The sequence below is a fragment of the Dicentrarchus labrax genome, unplaced genomic scaffold (assembly GCF_905237075.1).
Source record: "Dicentrarchus labrax unplaced genomic scaffold, dlabrax2021, whole genome shotgun sequence".
In the NCBI taxonomy this organism is placed as follows: Eukaryota; Metazoa; Chordata; class Actinopteri; family Moronidae; genus Dicentrarchus; species Dicentrarchus labrax.
In genome coordinates, this window is record NW_026136711.1 from 487,142 (window position 1) to 501,877 (window position 14,736).

Consider the following 14,736-nt stretch of genomic DNA (forward strand, 5'->3'; position numbering starts at 1 on the left):
GTAAAATACACTTCGAACAAAAAAAGAATGTCTTTCTTTGTTAGTCTTTCTAACAATTAGCAACTCTGCAGGCAGAGGGAGTGAGACACCATGTGACTCTGTATATTTACATAGAGAATAGCTGTTAGCTGATATATTAATGATTTAAATCTCATATATATAACCTTTGAGAAACAAATGGAATCGATTGACATATTCTTATCTTCTCACATTGTCAGCATTGCTTTTAGATCACAAACAGCACCAGAGCTGGATCAGAAACCCACTGAGACCCTTTTTTTCAGGTGGTCTCAATCCTGTTAGGCCAGACCACGGTTTGACTGACAGCTTTCATGCCAGCCCAAACAAACTGAACCAAACATGCAGACGTGTCCAACCCGGCATCACTCCCAACTCGTGAGAAATAAAAAAAACAGAAACTGATCATCTTCGACCCACAGCCCGCAGTCTTACCTGCCTCCCTGGAGAGCTGCATGAAGGCGTCCACCCCTTTCTCCCCGTAGCTGCCCTCTGAGGCCACAGTGGAGACGTAGTTCCAGCCCATAGCCTTGACAATGTCCACCATCGCCTGGGCCTGGAAACTGTCCGGAGGGACCACCCGAGAGAAGAAGTCGTATCGCCGGTCGTCACTTAGCTCCGGGGCGGTGGATGCATAGCTGATCTGAGGGATCTGGAGGGAGAGACAGAGGGAACAGGAGGATGAGTTATGATCACATTGTAGAAATGTGAGGTATGGTGTTTGTACATCTTCCTCCCATCACAGCGTTGAGACAGAAGGGACGAAAGACTGAAATATACTTGAGTTTGCTTCATTTGAGAGGACCACAAAATGATGTTATAGGACAGATACTGGAGGACAGAACAGTTCAACTAAACAATGTTTTACCTTCCAACAGGGACAGGAAGTCCTGTTTCAGGTATTTTAGAGTTTCCTGATAATCAATAAAAGTAGTTGATGACTCATCCTGCACTCGGGGGCGTTTACTAATGCTGCGTCCAATGAAATGCTTTCCCTCTTCTGACGCCACAGCAGTGGAGGGTTTCTGAGGGCCAATGTCTCATCTCATCTCAGCCCCGAGATGCCAAGAGCCAAACCTGGCAAGAAAACCACATTAGTACTGGATTCCCTCTCGCTCTCAGAGATTGTGTTTTGTGTGTCCAGCTGTGTTCATTGGAAGGTAGACACTGACGTTAGCTCATAGCGTTAGCTGCATAGCATTGGGGTCAGGTCCATCACTACCTCCATAAAATGTGCCAAGAAAGACTTCCTGTTATTTGGTCTAGAATAGCACAAGAACACAAGAACAGAGCCAGAATAAACCAAGATAAATTAATCATGGGATGAATAACTGTCAGACATATTCTAACATCGTAACTCTGAAATATTTCCAAAAGACAAGCAGCTGAAGAAGGTTTAGAAATAAAGGAAGAAATTAATTCGAGAAAGAAAATTCCTTTTAAGGGAGCTGATAAAAGATGTCTTTAAAATGTGAAGCCGCAGCTTAAATGATTGAACTGGAAATTGAGTTTGGTTAAGGTAGACGTAGTAACTTTTCGTCAGAGCTAATCTATGTAAGAGTATAAATGTGGCAGATTTTCTCTGTTTGCTGGAAAATGAGTTTGACACAGCAAAGAGTAAAAGGTGTTAGTGGTAATTATAGAAAATCTGTGGGAGGTCAGGGATTATTTGATCTCTGTCCATCAAGGTCTTCACTAATGGGCAGCAGAAATTAAATTCCATCCCTGAGGAAAGTCTCTGAGAAACTCTTAAAGTTGCAAATCCCTCCACCAGATATTTCTTCCAATTACCCTTTGATCTGGGAGATGCTCTCACGCTCACATTACGTTCGGGTTCAGAGTTTGACGCATGCAGAGGCGGGAGGTTAAACACTCGCCTCATTATTTTTGTTTTTTATTGAAAGAGAAAGAAAAATGAATAACACAAAGATCTGGGGGAAAATTGGATTTTAAAAATACCATTTGCAACACAAACACTTTTTTTACTTATTTAGTGAGACTAGCACATAATCAGCGGCTTATTTGCAGTTTCTGCCTATTCTTCTCCCATTTCTATTGCCAGAGGCCTTTTCTGAGCTGTCAACATTGTAACAGGACCTCATTTACTTTAAATTGTGGTGATCAGTATCCTTCTGCAGCAGGAAAAACAGCACAGGGACTTAAAATCTACTTGAAAATCAGTTTAAAGCGATCTAATCTCATTAAAGAATTCTGGTGTGTTTTGGTGAAACAAGATCTGCTGGAAGAGAGGATTCTGTTTCACCACCATTTGTTCAGTTGTAGGCTGACAGAGAGATGATATTGATTGGTATGAAGGTATTTCTCTAACGTCATCGTGGTCTATGTGAAGACGTAATTTCAACACATGTAATGTTTCATATAAGATCAGAAATACTTTATTCATCCCAGGGGGAAATATGTCATAAACGTCATAAATATTGAACTATATCAACTGATGTGACAAACAGAAGCTTCCAAAACATTATAATGGGAGAAGTTCTGCAAGTTCAGACTCAGCCTCGTTATAATGTAAATTAAACTATTAAATTATAAGTTGTGATTTAAGAATGACTAAAATGAAAGCAGTTGCACCACAGAGATAAGTTACAACTTCAGAACTAAACAGTTACAGTCCCTCAAGGTAGTGCAAATCATAAAATATAACAGAATTGTACTCATTGATGAGAAAACTTCTAATTTATTGATATTTAACTGATCTATGTGCTGCAATGCCAGCCAGAAAGCTAATGCACGCTGTAACCATGATGAGGGAACTTTCTTTAATAATTGATTGACCACCTGCATTAGTTATGACTTTACATCCAAACTGGTTAGGTTAAGGACACAGCTTTTGTCCCCAATTAAGTTGTCTTTTGTGTGAAATGTGTCCCTGAAGGTAGCCTAAGTCAGACGCACACACGCACAGCTGAATTTGTCAGGACCAGGTTTTTTGCAGCCATTGGAGGTGACCTGCTACTAGTTTTGACTCGTCTGTAGCAGGAAACATTGTCAGCTCGCCCGGTCACACACATTCTCTTATTCCAGATAAACAATACATTAAAATATGTTTGTGAAAATATTTGAGGAGAGAAATAATAAATGCAGTAACTGAATCTTGATTCATATTTGATCAGCAGAACACAGCGTAAAAACAGAGCCACAGACACTCACCAATGGCTCGACGGCCGACCGTCGTGTCACAAAGAAATAAAGAAATTAAGGTTCATAATTTACACGTTAGCAGTTTCGGAACAATTAACTCTGTTTCAACTAATGCAGAGACAAGGATAAAGTTCATGATGCGGTGTAAAAGAAAGTAGAGGTCTTCATGGGTCCAATCTGAAACTCACCCATGTACGACCTGCCCGAACCCAAAGTGCATAAAAAATGTTTAATGCTAACAGCGAGGCTCTTGGTTTGTTCTCTGGATTTTGTGTCAGACTCTGTTATCAGGAAAGCTCAGACCTCCTCAGCAACCTGCGCAGCAGATTTCATGACCTGATATTACGGCTCTCTTCTCCTGTGAGCTGGGTCCCCTGGTGGCAGAGGCCCCGATAAGACCACTGAAGAAGAGCAGCTCCTCAAACGGGCATGTTTGTGGTAACACAGCGGGTACCCGGGTGGCCTTGAGAGCTGGCCGTGCTTTCTGAAGTAAAGCATAAAATGGCATCAGGCCAGACACGTCCACCTCCTCGAGCTCCTGCAGAGACAGCTGCCTGTCAGAATCTACTCCAGTCACACAGATGAGCCGCGTACAGGGCATCGTATTATTGTGCTGACATTTTGACACACGCACAATATGGCAATGATGAAAAGTGATGGACACTGAGTTCAGGTTGATTGCAGTTACTTTAGGCATTGTCTCACTCTCTGACACTCAGAAAAACATGTAAGATGGAAGAAAAAGAAAGAAAGAAAGAATCCCCATTATCTCCAGTGTCCATTAGTCTGTCCCACTCTGTCATCAGGGACGTGTACCACCTGCGCACAATACAAATCCTCTATATAAACTTAAGTTGCTGGTGGGCAGAGATACACATCACAGGGCTGACAGCAAAGAAAAGGAGGAGTAAAAACAGGAGCCAGGAAAGGTAGGAGGACATTGATCCAAACCCTGTTGGCAGAGAGGAGGTGATCATTTTCTCCACAGAGGTCCAAGAAAAATTAAACAGTGGATGGTAAACAGTCAGTGTGTGTCTGCTTCTGGCAGACAACCACAACGCTGACGCAGACACAAAGGGAATGTGACGCCATTGATTATAGATGATTGATTGAATCAACTACATATAGAACATAGCTCTAGAGTTTATACACTGTTTAGCTGTTGCTTAATGCAACCATGGGGCCAGATGGAAGTCAGTTTGACGACAGGGGTACCGAGGTGATTTGACTGCCACACAACATCATGGACATGTTGCTAAAAGTAGCTGCTAGCAGAATCTTTATGCTGTTAGGTAGTTAGCTTGTGCAGCTAACGTTAGCTAACTCAGCCCCCAGGGTTCCAGGAACCAAATCCCCTGTATTCCCTGTCATCAAACTGCCCTCCGTCTGCATGGTGCCAGTCTGACCGTGTTGTTCAGTAGGAGTTTCCAGTGAATCAACTAACAAGACTGCTATAGCTGCTTGACGGAGGATGTAACGGGCATTCAGTCCCTCCCTAACAACCTATTTTTACAGGAAATACGCTGTTTCATGTGGACTAAATGACTAATGATAGATTGTTCAGTTACCCATTCATTTCCTTTCTTTTTAGCTCTACATTGCACAACTTACAAACAAAAGTATTAACAGGAATGTACAGTTTCCTAACAAGGATTATCAATATATAAACATGTAATAAACAGTTTATGACACATTATAATAGTTGTAAGCAGATATAAAGTCACCAATGAACTCCAGTAAAGACATAGTTTATATTATTACAGCTGTGTTTTACTATATTATTGTTCATTATATGTTCATACAGCAGCCTCAACTGCATGACTACATCAAGTATGTCGATTTTTCTTATTTCTGTACAGCCTTGTGCCCAAAATCACACCATGAAGCCTTTCTCTCTCTAATCTCATAAATGGAAACCATCATAAAGTTTAAACGTCCACTGTTACCCAGGGAGCGGCGGTTTGTAAAATCCCTGGTGAGCTTGCACAGCAGACCGGTGTCCCTGGGACAGCTGTGGTGGTCTCGGTGGACGGCCACATGGTGAGTCCACAGAGGGGGGCGTCCTCTACAGTTTTCTGAAGCATCGGTGTCAGCAGAAACTGACTCAACTCCAATTTTTTTCAACTGAGAACGTTGAGGTGATCAGTGACAGTAAGAAGAAAGAATGAGAGGAACTCTCCATATGTTAGTTTGCTCTCCAGCTTCAACATTGTGCTGAACTATAGTTGGTCAGTTATTATATCATGGACTTATAAGAGATAATTAAATAGAAAATAAAGAAAAAAACACTTGTCAGATGTGAACAAGATTATTAACATTAAACATTGCAAACAAAAAAATTAGTGCTGTCAAGCGATTAAAATATTTAATTGTGATTAATCGCATTAATGTCATAGTTGACTCGCAATTAATCGCACATTTTTATCTATTCTAACTGTCCCTTGATTTCTTTTTGCCCCATTATTTTTTCTCATTTTAATGCTCTTATCAACGTGGAAAAGTGGATCGGCTTGCTTTGTGCAAATGTTGTTTTTATTGAAAACAACATTGGCATATACCGTAGTGTTCAATTTCACTTGGAGCAAATAATCTCTCACACAATGTAACACTGTCCATCAATAAAAGGGTGAAAAAAATACTTTGTCACACAAACAGCCCCTTCAACAGCCCTTTCTAAGGGATCAAAACAGAGCGATACAAAATAAAATTACAAAGTGCACATGTAAGGTAAACTAGGACTCTTTATTCAGCAGAGGCTCAACCCAGCCTCTTATTTCAGAAAGAGTGAACAGTAACGGTTACCAATAAAAGGTAAGCCTACTACTTCTTTGCTTTGAGCCAGTTACTCAAACAGACAAGCCTGTTGACATTTTCAGACAACAAGGAATCCATCCATTTCGGCGTCTCGCGCTCGCCATCTACTCAAACGTAACGTCTACTACTCTTAAACAAGTGTGTGCGGCGTGCCTGTTGATTTGTTTCCGGTCTAGATAGATCCGGTGTGGTGTTGTAGTTTTTCTAACGTTACTAGTTGTTGTAACAGCATGTGAACAAAACTACAAAGTGTGCTAGGCGTTAATCTTGCGATAAAAAACTTGACGCCGTTAAAATGGGTTTGTGTTAACGCCGTTAATAACGCGTTAAACTGAAAAATGTAATGTTTCGATTCACCAGTCTGTTATATTTGACCGTAATGTGGCTGATAGATCGAGCGAGCATCATCCTGGGCGGCAGCCAACCGGGACAAACGCTGTAAAAACAGTCATATTTAGAATAACGTTCTGCTTGTTACTATATTTTGTTTGGACCATTAGCTCCTACTACTAACTAGCTTGCCATTTACAAATCAGGGAAGCAAATGTCACATCCTTTGGATTTTCACTGAAAATCCGATCTGAAACCTTTAAATAGAAATTGGTCTACAGACTGTTACTTACATTTTTTTATAAGATTTTGGCATACATTGTTAAATAGTATAACTATTACTACTAGCACTAGTACAATATTATTTAATCTTAAAGGGTTAAAAAAGCATTTTTGATTTCATCTGGACATTAAGGATCCCAGTCTGGGAGTGTAAACTACCGACCACCTTAATCTGACCTCGTCATTCCTTAAACTGTTGCCATTTGAGGAGGAATCTGTTGGAATTAGTAAAAGTATATATTTTGGGGCTTTTTATTAAAGTGACAGCTGAAGACAGACAGGAAAGGGGGGCAGAGAGAGGGGATGACACGCAGCAAGGGGCTGCAGGTCGGATTTGAACACTGGGCCGCCGCAGCAAGGACTCAGCCTCAGTACATGGGTCGCCAGCTCTACCCACTGAGCTATCCAGGCACCCTATATTAAAAACATCTTGATTCAAAAATAATCTACTGATGCTTTTAGAGACACAGGAGAAATATGCAGAAGTGCAAAGTAAGATTTGGGGAGTTTGCCAGACGCTCCACTCAGCTCTTACACACTAAAATGCTTTTGATGAATTGCCCTTCATTTTGAATTGGAGGTTCATGCCAACTACTTTTAATTAGCTAGTAAGCCTTTATAAAAGCAGCTCCAAATGCTGTAACATGCACAATAAATAGGTAAATGCAGAAGAAACAATAAATATATATATATTTATTTATCATCCTTTATTGGACATTTATCATCCTCAGCTTTCAGCCTAATTTTATTTATGCAGTTTCATGATGACTATATGAAGCTTGGTGGCCAGAGAAAACAATACCAGTGAAGGTTATTTATACAAACAAATAAATAGCATGTGAGTGACATGAGAAATAAAAAAATAAAAAAATGAAGTTTGAACCCCAAAGTTTGGCAGCAAACCACCTTCTGCCCCTTTGATAGATTAGACTCATAAGCGGCTTGGTCATCTCTCTCTCCCTCTATCATACCTGCTGGCATCCCTCTTTCTTCCTTCGGACATGTAAAGGTCAGCACCCTGACAGCTTCAATAAAACACAACCTGCACTACAATATGACAATGGCTAAACCCTGCATTGATCCGAGACACAAGAGGCAGAAAGACAGAGGGCGGAGGGAAGTCTGAGAGAAGCAAACATGACCTGAGCTGGAAGGTGACGCCAGCTAAAGCCACATTGATCTGAGACAGATGGTAATAGAAGGGGAGAGGGGACAGAAAAGTGATAGACAACCAAAGATGCAGGGATTGACAGGAGAGGAAGGAAAAACGGAGACAGAGGAACAGGAAGAGAGGAGTACGAGGCGGGAATGACAATGCGACAGAGAGAGATCCAAAATTGATTCAAGGGCCCAGAAGCTTCTCCGTACCTGCGTGGAATAAGAAAGTAGAAATTCAGAAAGAGACAAAGAGAGAGCGAGAAAAGGGAGTCTGAGTGGCCACAGTGATGCACCAAACACGGTTATTGACATTTCCATCTGACATTTGTGCGTGCCTTCAATGGAAGAGGACTTGAAGTTATTGACCTTCTGCTGAACGCTGATGTCTATTAAATGAGTGTGTTTGTCTTTGTGATCTGTGGTGGCTGTGTCCTTTCGGCACACATGTGGCTATAAGTCAGAGGGGTCAGAGCCGAGTGTCAGCACTCAGAGCCTGGGTATGGGTACAAAACAGGTGGAAGGATTTAAAAGTTTGTGGTAGCTGAAACAATTCCTCAAGAAATTTGATTACCAAAATATCATCAATACAAATTCTTTGCATCAAAGCTTTGTTTATATATGCTGCTGATTATTTGCACAACGGGCTTTGGAGAGAAAAAATATTGAAGGGCGAAGAGAAAAGTCACAGAAACTGACAGAAAGTTGATAAGTTACAAGTTACAGAGGAAAGGACAGATACACAACAGCAGGTTTTCTGTTTATGTAATTAAACAGTAACAATAGTTATATTTCAAGTTTTAATAAAGTCTTTCAGAGACAATTAATAAAGATTTGATTGAGTCCATTTGACAATGATACTAAGTTACAGAGTTGGATACAGGACGGAGGTCAGTGCTGTAGATACAGGACGGAGGTCTGTACTGTATTTGATTCATATAATAGTAACAGTGATATTAAAATTAACTATTAATTAGTCCAAGTCCAATAATTTGACGCTAATTGTTTGATTGCTGCAGACACACGTTATCATCTTCAGTTTTTTTTCTTCCATATATTTTTTGGACCAATATCTCTTGAACACAGTATTAAATTACGACTGATTTTGGTTGGTATCTTTAGATGTGAGTCACAACACTTGCTGGGACTCTTTCAGAAGCTGTGCCTGTGAGGAGTGGTGGCAGCAGCAGATGTTGCAGTCACACGCATTTTCTTCAGGAACTGAAAATACTCTGTGAGAACAAGTGCTGAAAATTTGGGTTAGGGACCCTGGCAACTTTTATTGGTCCAATTTTGGGCCAGCCCTGACCAACAGGAAAACATTTTTGGTAGACAAAAATCCTTTAAATGTAAAAGCATATTGCTTTGGAAGGGTTGCCACTCGTTCATCGTGTTCGTCATTAAAACATCTGGATTTTTTGGGCTCTTTTTCACTTGTTTCTCTGTGTTTGTCAGCTGTATTGCTGCTATGCATCAACCACAAATCCAATTTTCATGATTTCCTAATATAACAGTATAGCAGTTAACAGTTGCAATGAAAGTAAAGTACCAAATATAAAATGTACGTTTACATGTTTTATTTAACTTATAGTATAATTATTTTCGGAGTTCTGCTATTTTTTTACCTTACTTTTTTTTTTATCTGTCATGTGCCCCCTGCAGTACTCCCTAGGGAAACGCATACCCCCATTTGAGGAACATTAGCCTAATATGCTAGGCTACATATTTACTCTTCAACCTACTTTAAAACAACTTTTAATTATGAACACAGTTGTTGCATCAGTCTGCTGCACCATATCAGTCTACATCATCAGCAATTAATCAGTATTTAGGAATAAAACACAACCTGCTTTACATGAAAAGCATTCAGCAGAGGAGGTGTCTCAAAGTCTCACCCCTCCCCTGACTCACCTGACACAAACCAGGACACAGTTTATTCTTCCTCACTAAAGAGAAACGCATAGACTGAATAACAGAGAATCAGATTCACATCCAGACCAAACTAACAACTTCCTCTGAGTGAGTTCAGCTACAGGAGAGAAAAGTGGAAAAATACAACACTGCTGCTGTCGCTCCACACACTGAATGTGAGTTTGACTAAAAACACAAGTGAAAGTAAAGTTCAGTGAAGTTAGTAGAGGAGGGAGCAGAGCAGTGACTGACTGTACTTTCTTTGTTTGTTTTCAGCTTCACTCAGAAACAAAATGGCTTCCAGATCAGAGGAGGATCTCTGCTGTCCGGTTTGTCATGATGTATTTAGATATCTTGTTCTTCTGTCATGTAGCCACAGCTTCTGTAAAGATTGTCTGAAGAGCTGCTGGAGAGAGAAACCAACACACGGGTGTCCGGTTTGTAAGAGATTGTCAAAGTACGAACCACCCTGTAACCTGGTGTTAAAGAACCTGTGTGAGGCCTTCTTACAGGAGAGAGCTAAAAGATCTTCAGAGGCTCTCTGCAGTCTGCACTCTGAGAAACTCAAACTCTTCTGTCTGGACCATCAGCAGCCAGTTTGTGTCATCTGCAGAGATTCAGAAAAACACACCAAAGAGTCCCACAGCACCCCCTGCTGGAGGGTCCACAGCTGCCCTCAGGAGCTCAGGCCAAACACCTAGGCAACCTGACCTTCAAAATCTGGAACAAGATGAAGGACATGGTCTTCTACACTCCTGTGATTCTGGACCCAAAAATTGCTAATCCAAACCTTATCCTGTAGGATAGGACAGGACAGATTCATAAAAGAGGTCAGTGCTGTAGATACAGGTCAGAGGTCTGTACTGTTGATTTGATTAATAGCATCAGTAATGACATTATAATTATAAACTTTATTGGAGCCAAACACTGCTGGTTCAGAACTGATAATGTCTGAAGATCTTTCCAGTGTGAGAGAGGGAGAGAAACAGTAACTGGGATGTTGGAGACAGTACAGACTGGATACTGAGTGTATGAGCAGAATCTGTCCAGAGAAAGGGAAAGTAAATTTATGTTTATTCTTCCTTCACTTTTTGTTTTTAATTGATTTTCTTTTTTTTTAAAGTTCTTATTTAGTTTGAAAATCTGCTTTTTTGTTGTTGTTGTTGTTGACCTTTCCATGTTTGTTTCTTTTTTACTGATAACGTGTCATTTTAAATGGTTCCATGTTTTTGACAAGGCAACCACATTTTTAAGATGGTAAAATATATGAGACATATACAGTCACATCTTAAGTTAGCTGATATTAGCAAAATGCTAGCTAACTAATCAACATTAATCATTAGCTTGCTAGCTACATCTGGTAGCTAATGTTTACAAAACAGCAGCCAACTAGCTTTGGCTTCATTTCAGCTTTGAGATCAGAAAAGGCTGTTTAAGTTATTTTCCAAAGGAGTAGAGTAAAAATGAGTAGTTTGATCACATTGTAGACTCATGTACAAACACAGAAAAATAAGGCATTTTTCTCTTCTGTTTTGTGTGTTACTTTATATCAGCCTGATCCTTATGTGGAAAAATTCTATCAAACCCTCATTTGATCATATTCATAATTATTGTAATTTTTATGAGATTAAAATGTAATTGGTTTAAAACTGAGCCAAAAACCATCTTTGACTCATAAAAAAATTTAAAAAATGGAGGCAGTAGTGTGTGTGTGTGTGTGTGTGTGTGTGTGTGTGTCAGTGTGTGTACAGTGTGTTATAACCCTGTTTTTTCTCTGCTCGCTGTATATCTCTGACAGATCTCTGTATTCTCTATTAATTAGCCAACGGGCCACATCTGGTCCGGTGTTAGACAGCGTGCTCTCTGAACCTAATGGAGTTGACGGGGCCTACGCAGCACATATGGCGTGGAGCACTGAGGCTGGTGCACTAAGCGGACGTCACTGTGATCGTCTGAGTGTTTGGGATTCAGCGAGTGAGAGTCATCATACAGACAGAGGCAGTTCTACCAGTTTTCAACAGAAGACAAATATCTCTGCATGAATGGATAGAGGAGAGTGTCAGTATTCAATCTACATAATCATGCTCTGAGTTTGGAACTACAGTTCCCATGATGCTTTGGGGGACGTAAAATGTAAGCTGAACCTAGAGCTTTGTCTGCAGCCATAAGTATTCAAGTAATATAGCCTGAGTGAGTTTGTTATTAAATAATTTTGATAATAATTTGCACAATGTAGTTTACATTAGCTTGTAATAAACTATTTAACACCATTCAGACCATATAATAATCCAAATCATTTTGTTTAAATACAAACTACAAGCTTTTCAGTCCAAAAGAAGCCTGGAAGGTATTCAAATAAACCACACATAATTTATACATGCGATCACAGTTGCTTTATACATTATGCACACACAGGACGAAGGGACATAAGATAAATTCAACTGCAGTCAGGTACTGTCATTGCTATATTAAGTACAATTATTAATGATCTAAAACCTTTGTATTTCAGTCAGCTGACTGAATGATAACCATATCAGCAACTCACCTACCCAGCCAGGTGTGTCTTTAGTCAGAGTTTACTAGAAATTATGGCAGCATTGTTACATTTGCAATGTTTTTCATGTGAAATAAATGTAACTTCAACAGGTTTGAGATGTGCGTTTTGAAAAACACCAAGGCATCTCCTTTGGATAGTGGAGGTAATGAAACAGAATTTATGATTTACTGCAGTCAACCACGACAATGCTCAATATACTTAACTGTAACAATAAGAAGACAGTATGATCAGTTTATGGACTGTAAATGGTAAATGGACTGTACTTTTATAGTGCCTTTATAGTCCTCCAACCACTCAAAGCACTTTAACACGACTGCCACATTTACACACTTACACAATGATGGAGAAGGCCATCACAAACAGAAACTAATTCAATCATTCACATTCAGAAACTGATAGCACAGAATCTAGAGCAATTTGGGGTAAAGTATCTTGCTCAAGGACACTTAAACATGCAGCAGGAAGAGCCGGGGATCAAACCGCCAACCTTCTGATTGATCGAACGTGGGCAGGGCATGACGCAATGGGCTGCTCTCGTCTACAGTATGTAATGTGTATGTTTAAAGGAAGAGAGGCAGCAGAGAAACGACAAGGATCGGCCCTCACTGAGAAACACTGAGTCGTAATCACACTTAATTACAATGACCCTGCTAGCTCGAGCTACAGCAATCACTGATTTCATTACAACCTCTCATTTTCTCTGATATCCTCCTCCTCCCCTCACACACACACACACAAACACACACACACACACACACAGGCTGACATTTTGGCACAACAGCACACTCATACAAAAATACACACACGTAGGCGCTTGCATTCATCAACACGCTGTTATTTTCCCAGCCTGCCGACGGATGGGTAAATGAAGCAGAAAGCAACAAGCTACTGCTGCATGGTTATACACACTGAGTCACTGTGTGTGTGTGTGTGTGTGTGTGTGTGTGTGCGCGCGCTGTCATTATCACTATATTTGTAAAACAGTGCATCAGACTGTGATTCACACAAGAAAAGAGAGTCTGACAATAACCCTCTCTGCTGACTGACTCACTTTCTTTATCCTTTTATCCTCCTCTTCCTCCTCATGTCTTTCTCCTCTCTCTCCTCTCCCTCTTCTAATCTTCCTCGTCTGGCTCAGTTTCTCCTCCCGTTCTCCTCATCAGCGAGGAGCTTGTTTGGGAAAGCGGGGTGTACAGTGCAGCAGTGGGTGAGAACTGGTTTAATAGAGCGAGGTGAAACTGTGGTTCACGTGTTACGGATGGTTTCTAATTGCCAACGTGTGATGGTGTCTTTACGTGTCGGTGCCTCTGTTGTGTCGCTGGTGCAGCCAGAACAACCCGGAGCTCCACAGACAGTGGAGAGGGTTGAGCATTTCAGAAGTACACCACCACCCTGCTGCAGCTTCGTACTGTGAACACATTCCTGTACAAACTATAACGTACACATTAACAGTGAATGCTCAGATTAAAGCTTTTGTACTTCTATCACCGTCCCTTAAACATACAAACCTATATTCCCTCACTTTGTAATTCTGCATCACGCTGGGCCTCATGCAGGAAGCGATATACGAGCACATTATTTCACCACGGTTTTCTTGTTTTCGCTCTCCTCCAAGGTCAGAGAACGCTGTACGAACAAAATATCATCCAGTTTTCATAAAGATTCACAAAGATTATATTTTATAATAATTTTTATAGTAATTAAAGTGGTTGGATTATTACATAAATATTACTGCTCCATTGATCCCCAGTAAAACTATAAAACCCTTGGATGATACGGCATGTGCTCGTGTATCATCAATATATCAATATCTTATAGACAACTCCAGATGCACCAAAATATTCTTTACCATCAAAACCACTGTGACGCAGGTGAGCTGAATTATGAATCCTACTGGATGTTAAAGTGGAGGCGTGTGTGCGATTGATTGTTATCAGCAGAGGTAACGTAGATTAGCGATAGATGGAATATTTCTCCAGCTCACAAATGTCCAATCACAATAATTAAAATAAAACATATAATCTAACATTATTGTATAATATTCATGTGTTTTTTATAAACGTATGTTTTTTTGTGGACAAACTATCTGTGGACAGTGAAACTAGATATTTGGTTGTTGTCTTGGTAGAAGAGCTCTCGATCAGAAAAGAGGAAGAATAAGGAAACTGGTAAATCCCAGAAATCAACAAGATTCATTTTGACATAAAGGTGAGATGTTTAAGTCTTTATTAATTGTCTTATTTGGCTACAAAAACAACTACAGAAATACATAAAATATCACACAAAGAAACGTAGTTGGCCTAACCTGTAAATAATGGCCATATTGTCTTTTTATATTTGAATATTTTTCCTCATCCTATATTTCTATATTTATATTCATTGTTATGCACCGTTGTACACAGGAAACTTCCTCGTATGTGGAAACCCACTGAGCAATAACCCTGATTGTGGTGTGAGTTCCTGCGTGTGTGATTATAAATATATGGCCCATATAGGACTAATATATA

The 14,736-nt window shown here is 40.1% G+C and overlaps 1 protein-coding gene and 1 pseudogene across 2 annotated transcripts in view; one reads left to right on the plus strand and one right to left on the minus strand.

Moving 5' to 3' along the window:
• LOC127372007 (nuclear factor 7, ovary-like) overlaps positions 1-14,736 on the plus strand; it is a 423,840-nt pseudogene that overhangs the window by 258,065 nt on the left and 151,039 nt on the right.
• LOC127371986 (metabotropic glutamate receptor 7) overlaps positions 1-14,736 on the minus strand; it is a 231,587-nt gene that overhangs the window by 155,954 nt on the left and 60,897 nt on the right. For both annotated transcript variants that reach the window (XM_051415292.1, XM_051415291.1), the window contains exon 2: positions 454-670. In XM_051415292.1, the coding sequence (XP_051271252.1) occupies positions 454-670 (217 nt within the window). The remainder of the gene's footprint in view (positions 1-453; positions 671-14,736) is intronic.